Source organism: Anthonomus grandis, chromosome 4, assembly GCF_022605725.1.
Source record: "Anthonomus grandis grandis chromosome 4, icAntGran1.3, whole genome shotgun sequence".
In the NCBI taxonomy this organism is placed as follows: Eukaryota; Metazoa; Arthropoda; class Insecta; order Coleoptera; family Curculionidae; genus Anthonomus; species Anthonomus grandis.
Window position 1 is genome coordinate 5,805,126 of NC_065549.1, and position 12,538 is coordinate 5,817,663.

The window sequence follows — 12,538 nt, forward strand, 5'->3', positions numbered from 1 at the left end:
CTCGCAATATCCGATATCGGGATTAGCACACAGAGTTTAATGAGTCGTGCAAGTAAGCCGGGATCAGAGAGAACTGATACCCGCGCGCCTGAATGATTCATCGTTCAAATATTCATGGACCGTCGAGCAGAGCAGTTGACCGGACCGGACGGTCTTTAGCCGAGGCAGGAGGAATTTAAAGTGCGCCACATCAAATATTAAGAAGGTTGTGGTCAAGATCCTTGGGGAACGACGTTATCTACAGTCTATTGAGGTGCACTTGGTGCTGCTGCAGCAGCCAGCCCTTTTCCTCCTGCTCCCTTTACTCCACTTTCGCGTCCAGTAATAATTTCGTCTGACAGGTGCTCGTTCTTTGGACTGGGGGGATGATATCCTTTGGGAGCAACTTTGACCGCCTTATATCACGCCGACGATACGTTCCCACTGCCCCGGATGGACGGACACAAAAAGGTGAACTGAATACGAATTAGAAGGGCCAACGGTTCTGCCCGGTTTATTGTTACTTTACATGCGCGACCGTCGGATAGATAAAGTGTCAGGAACATTAATTACCGCCGGCGGAGAGATGAGTACGCTGCGGAACATTTTAATAAATTTATTTTCGGAAAAGGGCACACGATTTCGGCTTCTTTTAGAATGGGAGTTTTGGTGCATATTTAAAGGGCTTTTGTTGATTGAATTTAAAACAACGGTTGCCTTTTTTTATTGGAAATGTCTGCAGAAAGTATATTTTATGAAAAAAGGATTCGTGCTCATTTAAGTTATGCATTCTTACGTCTAAACCTTCCTGTAATAGAAGAGAAATTCAATTAGGATCTAGAAAATACACAACATTTTTATCATAATTTGAAAATAATTATTGTGATTTTCTTAGATGGTTTCTTTCAATTTTCACCCACAGATTCATAGCCCTAAATTGCCGGTGGTTAAAGAGGTCAAAACTATGATTGCGGTATTTCATTTCACACGCACATAAAAAATAAAGTGAAAATTACTAACATGCGTTTAAGAAGAAAACTTAATTCCCCTTTTTTATTCAGGAGAAATGTCGCATTCGCCTATAGTTCTTGCAATAAACTTCCCATTCATAAAAAAGGATCATTTTAAATGCTTATTAAATAAATAAGAGTTTTTTACAATTTTTTCTAGGTTTTTTTAAGATATATACAAACTTTTACCATAAGATTTCTCAAATTTTCAATACGTTCTTAGGAGAATACTTTTTGTTTCTAATTTTTTCCAGAATTTTTTAAGCGAAAAAATATTTTTTCTTATGAGGTTTCTAAAATTTTTATTACGTTCCTAAATAACTATTTTTAATATCTTAATTTTTCCAGGCTTTCTAAGATTTTTTATCTGTTTATTTTTTATATTTGTTTATAATCCAAAAAATTGGTTTACAATTTATGTAAAAGTACAAAATAAGCACCTGTAGAAGAAGTAACTTAATACTTGTGTATGCCTATATATAAATGTATAATTAAAAAATCCGTCAATCTTTACAATGTTTGTATTCCAGTTTTTTTTTAATAAATAATTTAAGTAGTCGAGGAATACACTATATTTATAACACCGATCTACTCTATAAGCCATTGGATACTACTAATATAATAATAACAAAAATAAATAAATAATAATAATTAAAGACTTTTATACTAAATTTTCCAATAATATCTTTTAAGATAATTTTATATTTTTAATTTTTTTCAGGATTTTCTAAACGAAAAAAAAACTTTTCTCTTAAGAGTACCGTTGCATTCTTAGAAGAATGAATTTTAATTCTTTATTTTTCCAAAATTTCTCAAGACTTTTTTCATTAGGTTTTCAAAATCTCAAACTTCTTCTCAGTAGAATACTTTTAATTTTTTTTAGGTTTTCCTGTAAGAAAAAACACTTTCCTTATGAGATTTCCAAATTTTCCATTACAAAGGTTATAATGAAAATGAGTATTCTTAATTTCCAAATTTTTCCAGGTATTCCTATGATCCATAAAGACTTTTACCACAAGATTTTCAAAATTTTCAATATGTTCTTTTAAGAATATCCTTATTTATATTTCTTATTTTTTCCAGGCTTTTCTAGACAAAAAAATATTTTTTTATGAAATTTCCGAGATTTCTATGACATTCTTAAAAAAGTATTTTTAATTGCTTAGTTTTTCCAAGCTTTCACGAATCAATGAAGACTTTTATTTACTATTACTTAATATATGAAAGAAGAATATAAAAAAGAGAAAAAAATTTAATTTGGTCAGATAAGATAGAAAAAAAAAGATTTTTTTTTGGGATTCAGTAATTAATGCCTGGAATTTACAATATTTTTTCCAAGAGTTTTCAAAAAAATAAAAAGAGAGACAATGAGAAATTCCATTGGATATAAAGGACAATACTAAGAAAAATTAAAAATCTTAATTGAGTAAAAAACCTTGAGAGAAAATATGATTTTTGAGATCTAGTATTCCGAATTTTCCTTAGAAAAAAAATGAGACCAACTATTGAAAATATAAAAAAAAAATAAATATAAATGAATTTTTTTTTCTGGAATATTTCTTATGGTTTTTCGGAATTTTCCATTTCATTTTTAAAAGTGTATTTTTTCCAGGCTTACTCGTAAGTTTTTTTATTCTTTTTTTAACCACTATTACATAAAAAAAATAAACATCAAATTTTTTTGAATAATGTATTTAATTATTTTTTTTTATGTATTAACCTGTGTGTATTTCTAAAGTGGATTTTTTAAGTTTTTGTAGATTTATTTATGTGTTTTGTGTACGTTTTTATTGAAGTTTTTTGGTCATAGCTAATAGAGACTGTTTTTATAATGTCTCCCAAATTCCACTATATTCTTATAGATCTTAAAAAAAGACTTTTCTTGTGAGATTTCCGTTACATTTTTAGAAGAGTATTATTTAATTTTTTATTTTTCCAGGCTTTTCTGTGACAACCAACAAAGTTCTAAATGAACTTATCAGATTTTTCCAGAAACGTGTATCAAAATTAAATTAAATAGCATAATAAGAAAATGAAGTTCTTCGAAATAAATACTTTAGTCCTACCATTTTTTAATTTATAATATCAATTATAATCATATATGCAGCAGAGTGCATCTGACACAAGTCAAAGCAAACAATAAAAAATATAGTAATGTATAAATGACTCCTTTACTGTCTGGAACAAGGACAGAATTACTGTTTAAGTGGTTGAGAAGAGAAGATTTAAGTTGAGAAGGAAAGAGCGACATGAACTGAAGGGAAAGAGAGACAAAGAGAACCTAGGAGAGGGATCAAATTACTCCTCAATAGAACAATGTACAATGTAAAAAATTTTGTACAATAAATATTTAATTGTTTGATAGAAAAACAAAATTACTTTTCAACTGAGGGAAGAAGGACAGAAACATGCCTAACAACTACCTGGAAGAAGGAAGGAGTATCTTCAATGATATTAGATAAATTGAAGAAAAAGAGGCAAGGAAATCCTGGGAGAGGGACAAAATGACCTTAAGATGGCTGATTAAGTGTCTGAGGGAAAGACAAAATTACTTTTTAGTTGAGAGAAGGAGAACAGAAACTTACTTCAACTTTTTGATAGAAGAAAAGGGTGACTCTAGTATGATCAGATGAACTGGAGAGGGAGAGAGACAGAATTCGTGTCTGAGTAACAATAATAATAATAATAATAGAAATCAACTTACTATACCTATATTGATATCATTTTGCTTTAGGCATTTGGTTAAAACTAGGTTTATTTAAATCCTCTCGCAATATAGAAAAAATTTAATTAAAAGTTCTCAATACTATAAATTCGAGTAATCTCTGAGCAACATTTTGGTGCATTCTACGTAGACATATGTCAAACCTTGCTTTACTTTAATATTTGTTATAAGTTCTTGGCTTTAAATACTTCTATGGGTATTTTAAGGTAAAAATAGCTACAGTTCTATAAAATAGTGTTTTATGGGAAATAAAGACTTATTACAGGATTCAAAATATCTAACACGTTTTAATAGCAATATTTAAAATTTCTGAGATTTCCATTATGTTCTTGTAAGAGTATCTTTAATTTGATACTTTTTACGCGTTTTCCTAATAAAAACGCACAAAAATGTATAAAGCGAACATTTTTTTTAATTACATAAATTAAAAAAATATATAGTGCAAGAATTAAGCTTAAAAAAAAGCTTTACATATCCATTTAGGTTATGCCACAATAATGATAATGCCTATACATACATTCCACTAATTTTAGACTTTTCCAAAAAAATGTTCTCTTTTCTCTAAAAGTTGGAAGAATTGGAACTCACTTTCCAGACATTTCATTGCATTTTCAGATTTCCATTATTTAAGTTTTTATAAAAATTTGACTATTGTTTATCAGCGTTCCTAATGGAATTTAGCCCCAGTTGCAAAAAACAAAAAAATTCTTTTACATAATATGATCCAAACGAAAAACGTCCTTCTTTTACATTTTACTTATCATAAAATAACATGAATATCAGCTTAAAGGCCAATCCCACGAATCTCCTTATTTGTAGCCGGGGAAAAAAACCTTCAATCCAAAGGGTATAATATACCCATAAGGGATACCGGGAACGTCTTCAATATTCTCCCACATAACTGGTAAAAAAAAACTGCTCTTTCCGGTTACGAGGTTTCATTTCCGGCTTGACTGCATCCCGAGCTATATTTTCGACACAGTTATCCGACTTTATCCCCGGGGGAGATCCGATGGCGACATGTGTCTTATTTACCGAACATCGAATCCAGGAGTGAGAGAGAGACAACCTTTTCGGAATAGAACTATTTATTTGCCTTTATCCGATGCTTATACATAATACGGTTTTATATATTGTATATAAATATATCGGTTATCTAAATAGCATCAAATTACTAACGAACATGCAAAAATTATGTATTGGAAAATCAGTCAAGTGGAAATTACATCCGATTATCTGATTGGGATGTCGAACCGGCTTTGGTTGACATGTCGTTTGCATATAATGGAGGACAACAGGAATTGGGTGGAAAAATTAGTATTATTTTAATGATTGATTTTATTTCTGATACGGTTTAAGAATAAAGTTTCAATTTGTGTGTATTTTATACATATTTAAGGGGGTATGTTATCACAAAATGCCTGGAATTATTATTAGCATAATGATTCTCGTCCAGGCAGTTGAAAAAAAAGAAAGTCTTTATTTATTATTCTTTGGAATAGGTGGGACTCAGATGGTAATATAAGAATATAAGTTGAGTTTTTCAATTTTAAGATATTTTTTCAGTGGATGCTCATTGTATTTTTAATGCGAAATTAAAACAAAATTTAAAAAATCTTATGCCACATTCTTCATTTCTTATAGGATAAAATAGGGAATTTTCCCATTCAATATTTATTAATGTGTGCATAACTTTATTGGAGACGAGTAATGTTTTTTTTTAAAGTAAATTGTTTTTTTTCTAAAGATTAGCAGATGAAGAGAGGCATATAACCAGGTATGAAAAGTATTTTTTTGAGAAAAAAAATGGTATATCATATACACAGACATTCAATCTACGGAATTTTCAAAAAAAAACCAAAAATTCTGGTAAAGTTCCGTTATTGTCCCTAATTAAGCATACATAATTTAAGAATACGTAAAACGAAATGACAGGAATTAAAAAACGTCCTGCAAGTAAAACTTCGATATCGGAAAACTGAAAATTTACATGAAATGTTGGAAAAATTTGGAGAATTCATAAAATTTTCAAATTGGAATTGTTTGGACTATATGACATAAGAAGCGTTAAAAAAATCTTATAAGTAAAAATAAATTTTTTGGAAAATGTTGAATTTTTCTTCCAAATTTTGAAAATCTCAAAAGTTTTTCCACATTAAAACTGTTTGCCCTTTAAATAACGCAAGAAGTATTAAAAAATTTATGTTTTTCCTCATTTTCTCGAAAGCTATTGGGAATATAGAAAAACTCCTAAATACGTTTTTTTCATTTTCTCAAAAGCTATTGAGAACATGGAAATTTTTCTTTTAGCATTGGAATCCCATTCAAAAATAGAACAAATGATAAAAATTATTATTTAGTCGAAAACCTCAAAATAAAGAAGTTATGGGGGGCTTTTAAAAAAAAATTTTAGGTGAAAAATTAGGAAAAAAAATTTTCAGGTATTTTAATCTTTTTTTATAAATTGATTAATCGCTCAAAAGATTCATAAAAAAAATTTGAAAAATGCACCAGAAAAAAGTTATACCCAATTTTCCCAAAAAAGTCTTCCTCAAAAAATCCGAAGGGATACCCTTAGGAAAATGTTCATAATTTTGTTTTTTTTTTTTGAATTTTTTTTCTGAAAAACTATACGTTGGAGAAAAGAATTGTTAAATCAGGAGTTGTTGGGAATTTCAATGCGCATTAGATGCAATAGAAAAATAATTTTTAAGTCCAATAGCTTTTCAGAAAATTGAGAAAAACCTCTTAAAAGTGTCTTATTTTCTCAAAAGCTATTGAACACATTGAAATTTTTCTTTTAGCATTGGAATCCCAATCAAAAATAGAACAAATGATAAAAATTATTATTTAGTCGAAAACCTCAAAATAAAGAAGCTATGGGGGGTTTTAAAAAAAATTTTAGGTGAAAAATTAGGACAAAAAAAAAATTTCAGATATTTTAATTTTTTTTTATAAATTGATTAATCGCTCAAAAAGATTAAAAAAAGTTTTATAAAAGATTTTTGAAAAATGTACCAGAAAAAAGTTATACCCAATTTTCCCAAAAAAGTCTTCCTCAAAAAATCCAAAGGAAATCATCCCTTAGGAAAATGTTCATAATTTTGGTTTTTTTTTTTTATTTTTTTTCTGAAAAACTATACGTTGGAGAAAAGAATTGTTAAATCAGGAGTTGTTGGGAATTTCAATGCGCATTAGATGCAATAGAAAAATAATTTTTATGTCCAATAGCTTCTTAGAAAACAGAGAAAAACCTCTTAAAAGTGTCTATCTTTATTTTCTCAAAAGCTATTGAACACATTGAAACTTTTCTTTTAGCATTGGAATCCCAATCAAAAATAGAACAAATAATAAAAATTATTATTTAGTCGAAAACCTCAAAATAAAGAAGCTATGGGGGGTTTTAAAAAAAATTTTAGGTGAAAAATTAGGAAAAAAAAAATTCAGATATTTTAATTTTTTTTTATAAATTGATTAATCGCTCAAAAAGATTCAAAAAAGTTTTATAAAAGATTTTTGAAAAATGTACCAGAAAAAAGTTATACCCAATTTTCTCAAAGGGGTAACCATAGGAAAATCTTCATAATTTTGGTTTTTATTTTTTTTCTAGTAAACTATTGGTTGGATAAGAAAATCGTTAAAACAAAAGCTGTTAAAAATATCAATGCGCATTAGATACAACTGAAAAATATATGTTGAGTACAATATTTTTCTATAAAATTGGGAAAAATCTTCTTAAAAGTTTTTCCTGATTTTCTCAAAAACTATTGGAAATATAAAAAAATTTCTTTTAGTTTTGGAATCCTAGTCAGAAATAGAATAAATTATAAAGAACAACATTTAGCCGTAAATCAAAAAGTAAAAGAGTGATGGAAGTTTTTTGGAAAATTACATAAATTTTTGCGTGGAAAATTGGAAAAAAAAATGTTTATAAATTGATTAAATGCTCAAATAAAAAAATTGTTGAAACAAGAGTTGTTTGGAATTTCAACGCGCATTAGATGTTATAGAAAAATAATTATTAAGTCCAATAGTTTTTCGGAAAATTGGGAAAAACCTCTTTAAAGTTTTTTGTCATTTTCTCAAAAACTATTGAAAATATGAAAATTTTTCTTTTAGCATTGGAACTTCAAGCAAAAATAGAATAAATCATAAAGAATAAAATTATGCCGTAAATCCGAAAATAAAACAGTTATGGAGGATTTTTGAAAATTGGAAATGCACAATCACTTAATTGATCTCGATTATAACACTGCGGTGTAAACTGGCAAGCCTCTACGACTGAATCTCCTAAATTGAACTACAATAGGCATCAGAGTTTTACCGCTGCGAATTCATCGGCCACTTGGATATGATAAAGTTATAGAAAATTTTTAGAACAATAAGAGACTCTAGAATTAACTCATATATTACTAAAAAATATTAACCTAATAATTATTGGCCTCAAAATGAAGATTAGGAATGATAGGATAAACTAGACTATAAAACTCTTTTAGTTTTATTGAGGCCATAAGTGCATAATATAATTTATGACTACAATACACAGAAAGAAATATGTTTATGCCGCAATCCGTAAATCGCTTAAAATAAAATAATACCCCTGAGGGGGTGCCCAAATCGAAATCAGACCTCCTAGAGGTGCACCTACTTGCTCCCTTTCCAATTTTCTACCCGTTTCACATTTTCGACGTGGAGATACGCAAAATAATAGGTGGAATGTAGTGCGTATGCACGTTTTGGATTCCCAACATAATCGTAAAAATCACTATGCATTGCCATATATGCGGGAGAAAAGAAATAAGGGAGCGGGTCCGCATAAGGGTTATGCCGCCCCTGAGAGACACCGAAGATGGGGTTATCGGTCTCCGTGGGGCTCTTCCGAGGTGTGACGGGGAACGAATGGATCGAACGCGTTGTTTTTCAACGGAATTACGACCGCAGATTCCGGTCGACAGCTAATGGGTAGTGCACCGAGCTGCTCCCGTTGATCCCGCGGGATCACTTTCGCTTCACTACATAATAATCCCTTTAGATGGTTCCCGCCGGTTGACCCCGAAAAACTAATTCATTTATCCGTAATTTGTTTTGTGTACATTAGTTTTATTGAGGTAAATTAAAGAAGCGTTTTATTAGATCCGTTTAAATTCATTAAAAAAACGTCGGTAGTATCCAATAAAGTTATGCTCAATTGTTTCAGTTATTGGAATGTGTTTCTAGAATTTTAGTTTATTTTTCTCTATGTGCTAACGAGTCAGTCAAAAAAATTAAAATAATAAAAAATACAAATATTTTCCAAGGCAGCTTAATTTAAAAAATTTGTTAATGGCTTAGACATAAGAAATAAAATATACTTTAAACGGGATTAAAACTTAATATGTGAGTTAAATTAAATTTAGAATTAATTTATTTTTATTTTCTATAAGAGGAATGAATGCTGACACGAATTTTGCTCAGTAAAACTTAAATAAAATTGTTTTTTTTTAACAGTTAAAAGACATATATAAAATGTATATGGCCTTTTGGCAGTTTTTTCTTCACACAAGAATACAACGAATTCACACTAGAACCTGAATGTTCCTAAGATATTTACGAATTCTAAAAAAGAACACGTAAGGCAAATAAAAATTTAATATAATAACTTTTACAATATACCAGGCAATATTTAGCACAGAGAAGAGAGCAAACAAACTGAGAGTTACTAAAAGTCAAATAAATAAATATTTTGAAAACAACAAATAACATTGCTTTATTAACGGGTAAATTGTATTTAATTAATCACGTTCGTTTAAATTATATGCAATTTCAATATAATTATGTCTCTATATAACACTTCAGGGATTTTTAGTCAAGCGTTAGTCATTATATTTGTTTTTTGTAAATTAAATGAAGAGAATTAAGAAATAAGATGTTGAAGATTTCAACATGAATTTATTTATCTATAATTTGCTTTTTGTGTAATTTTTTTTTGTAGAAACATTCTTAATGTTCCTTTAAATTATGCACAATTTTATCAAATTTTTTTTCTTAAAACGCGAATTATAAAATATATATTATATACTGATAAATTGGTGGAAGTGCTACTGTAGCTATAAAGTTTAAGCGTCGCTCCTATGAAATTTTTTTAATAGTCTCATTATGCACAAACATTTATATAAATCTGATAAATTCATTCAGTCATTTTTGACAATAATCAAAGATAAAATCTAGTTTTCTATTTATAATCTATATAAAATCCTAGTTTTTCTTTAGTATATTTAACTATAAAAAAATGTCATTCGTATCCAATAAGGTTATGCACATTTTGATGAATATTGAATTTAAATAACTAAATTTTTCAATAAGAAATAGATTTTTCTACTTAAGACTTTTCTTAATTTTAAAAACCTTTTAAGATTCGTAAAATTTCGAACACATTTTGAAAATTTTCCAAAATTGAATTTTTACTCATAGAAAAGTAAATTCAAAAAAATTTTAAAATCGAAGTTAAACTTTTTTTTTAAAGAAATTAAAATTTTTTTTTTCTTATATAGGTCCATAAATATTATATTAAAAAAAATAATTATAATTTAGTAGAATTTCCTTTTTTTTTTATTTTTACATATCCGCCCTTTTATGGGTTTAAACTGTTATTTTTGAGGTTTAAAGGACATATTTTATTATCAAACTATAAAAAAAACTTAATTTTTTTAGAGAAAAATATAGTTTTGTTAAAAAACGTCGTTCGTATCCAATAAGGTTATGCACAATTTAATAAATATTTTCCACTAAATATCCAAGTTTTTGTTATTAGAAATAGATTTTTGTGTTTACAGGACTTTTTTTATTACTTTTTATATCATATAAAGGGCAAACAATATATTGATAACAATATGTTTATATATTACGTTTTTTTTTTTAATTTTAAAAATCCGTTATTTAGTATCTATTTGTGTTTGAAATCTATAATTTTTTTGTCAAAAAAACACTTTTTATAGCTGACTTGTCTCTTTTCATGTGCTAGTCTTCTTTAATAAAAAATACAATTTACCTTAAAAAATCATTATTCCTATCCAATAAAGTTATGCACAGACTAATAAATATTGAATATCCTCCTCAGACCCTAGGTATCATATATGATACATAGCCAAATATGCGCACAAATTTTAATTCGCCGACGCACGCTGTAGTGGTGAGGTTAGGTTAGTGTATTGTTTACATTTGCAAGTGCCCATTGCATCATTATGCCTTTTGACCAAAATAAGAGTAACTAATATTGTTCTTGCTTTTTTATTGTTATATATTGACGGCAGGTAGCACATAGAACATGTGTAATAAAAAAATTCTCTCTTAGTAATCTAATCGTGCCGCAAATGGTAGACTTAGTAAAGGTATCACCAATGATATCTTGGGTCTCTAAGACTACAAAAATAAATGAATTGCTAGGAATTTGTGTGTTAAATATAAAATCATATTTTGGGTTTTTTTAATTATTTGCCTTGTTGAACATCGTCACTCGTCACTCGTCTATGAAATAATTTTTAGGGGCCTTAACCAGCTTCGAGCTAGAAGAATTAGTTCTTAATCTGGACCTAGACCAATCAGATATCGGCGATTTATCGTCGGAGAGTGAGGATGAAGTAGATGTGGACTTGGATTTGGTTAATATTAACCTTGATCATCAGGATGGATTAGAAAGTATAGAGGATATGGAGATTCTTCGGATGACGAGCCTTTTGCCCATTATTTACCAGGCTATGAAAAAACTTGGTCCCGTGTTCGGGAATTTGAACCATTCCAGTTTAACTTTAAAAACGAGAACATTTCCACTGAATTAAATCAACCAAGTATGTACCTAAGAAAATACATTTCTGATACTTTCTTTGAACAAATGGCACTTTTCACAAATATGCGTGAGGTTATTGAGACAGGCCGTTCCCTTGAAACTTCTGAATATAAATTGCGAAAATTCTTTGGAGCTTCCATGTTGAATGGAATTTATGGTCTACCGAGAATAAGGATGTACAAGAGTACCCATTGTTTCAGACACAATTTCAAGAAATCGAAACTTTATATTGCGATCACGGGTAAAACTTGTAGAAAATCAAAGGGTTACCAATGAAGAAAAAATATTAGATAGATTCTGGAAAGTAAGGCCTTTATTGGACATGGTGCAAAGAGGATGCCGTTTAAATGAACGAACGAAAACAGTGTCAATAGATGAAAAAATGATTCCTCTTCATGGCCAAGTAAAAATGCGACAATTTGTTAGGGGTAAGCCAAATCCAATGGGATTATTCCTCAAGCAGATTGCGAGCAAAGTAATTCTGATGAAGAGCAGGTAACGCCCCGAAAACAAATGAAAATTCAGCCTATTCCAGATAAAAGAGAGAGGAAGCAGGGAAACACTCATCTACCAGTATTTACCAAACACGACCAGAAATCCAGATCAAAATGTCGATATCCGAAATTTGGTAAATTGACATTTGCTAAGTGTGCCTCATGTGACGTATATCTTTGCAGTAAAAAACAAAAAAAAATATTTCTTTTGATATTTTGTTGTTTTTTGGGCCCAACACTTTACAAAAAAGTACGTGATTTAAAAAGATATGTTTTCATTTCACCTTGCGTCTGAGGAGGATAAGGAAATGTTGTATTTTATTCTATTAAAAATAAAGACTTTGACATAAGATTCTTTTTTCTCTTTATATAGAAAATGTACAAAAGCAAGCATCGGTTTAAAAAAAAGTCAAAAAACTCTTAAATGTTCAAAAATATTTGTGTTTATTACACGTATATTGATGTTCAAGAAACTTTCTTGAAAAAGTTGTACTAGAAAAATACGTGG

General features: G+C 28.9%; 2 protein-coding genes across 2 annotated transcripts in view; both read left to right on the forward strand.

Annotated features, from left to right (window-relative positions):
- LOC126735151 (homeobox protein homothorax-like) overlaps nucleotides 1-12,538 on the forward strand; it is a 140,692-nt gene that overhangs the window by 74,204 nt on the left and 53,950 nt on the right. The gene's annotated exons all lie outside the window — the stretch shown is intronic.
- Nucleotides 10,934-11,594, forward strand: LOC126735290 (uncharacterized). Its single transcript, XM_050439236.1, has 2 exons — nucleotides 10,934-10,956; nucleotides 11,236-11,594. Exons 1-2 carry the CDS (start codon nucleotides 10,935-10,937, stop codon nucleotides 11,526-11,528), a joined length of 315 nt encoding a protein of 104 aa, XP_050295193.1. The 5' UTR covers nucleotide 10,934; the 3' UTR covers nucleotides 11,529-11,594.

What these genes read in the sequence shown, in the direction of transcription:
- LOC126735290 (XM_050439236.1), top strand. Translation starts at nt 10,935, where the DNA reads ATGCCTTTTGACCAAAATAAGA. An exon ending in GCCTTTTGACCAAAATAAGA is followed by an intron (nt 10,957 to 11,235) that starts GTAACTAATATT and finishes AATAATTTTTAG; the next exon opens with GGGCCTTAACCAGCTTCGAG.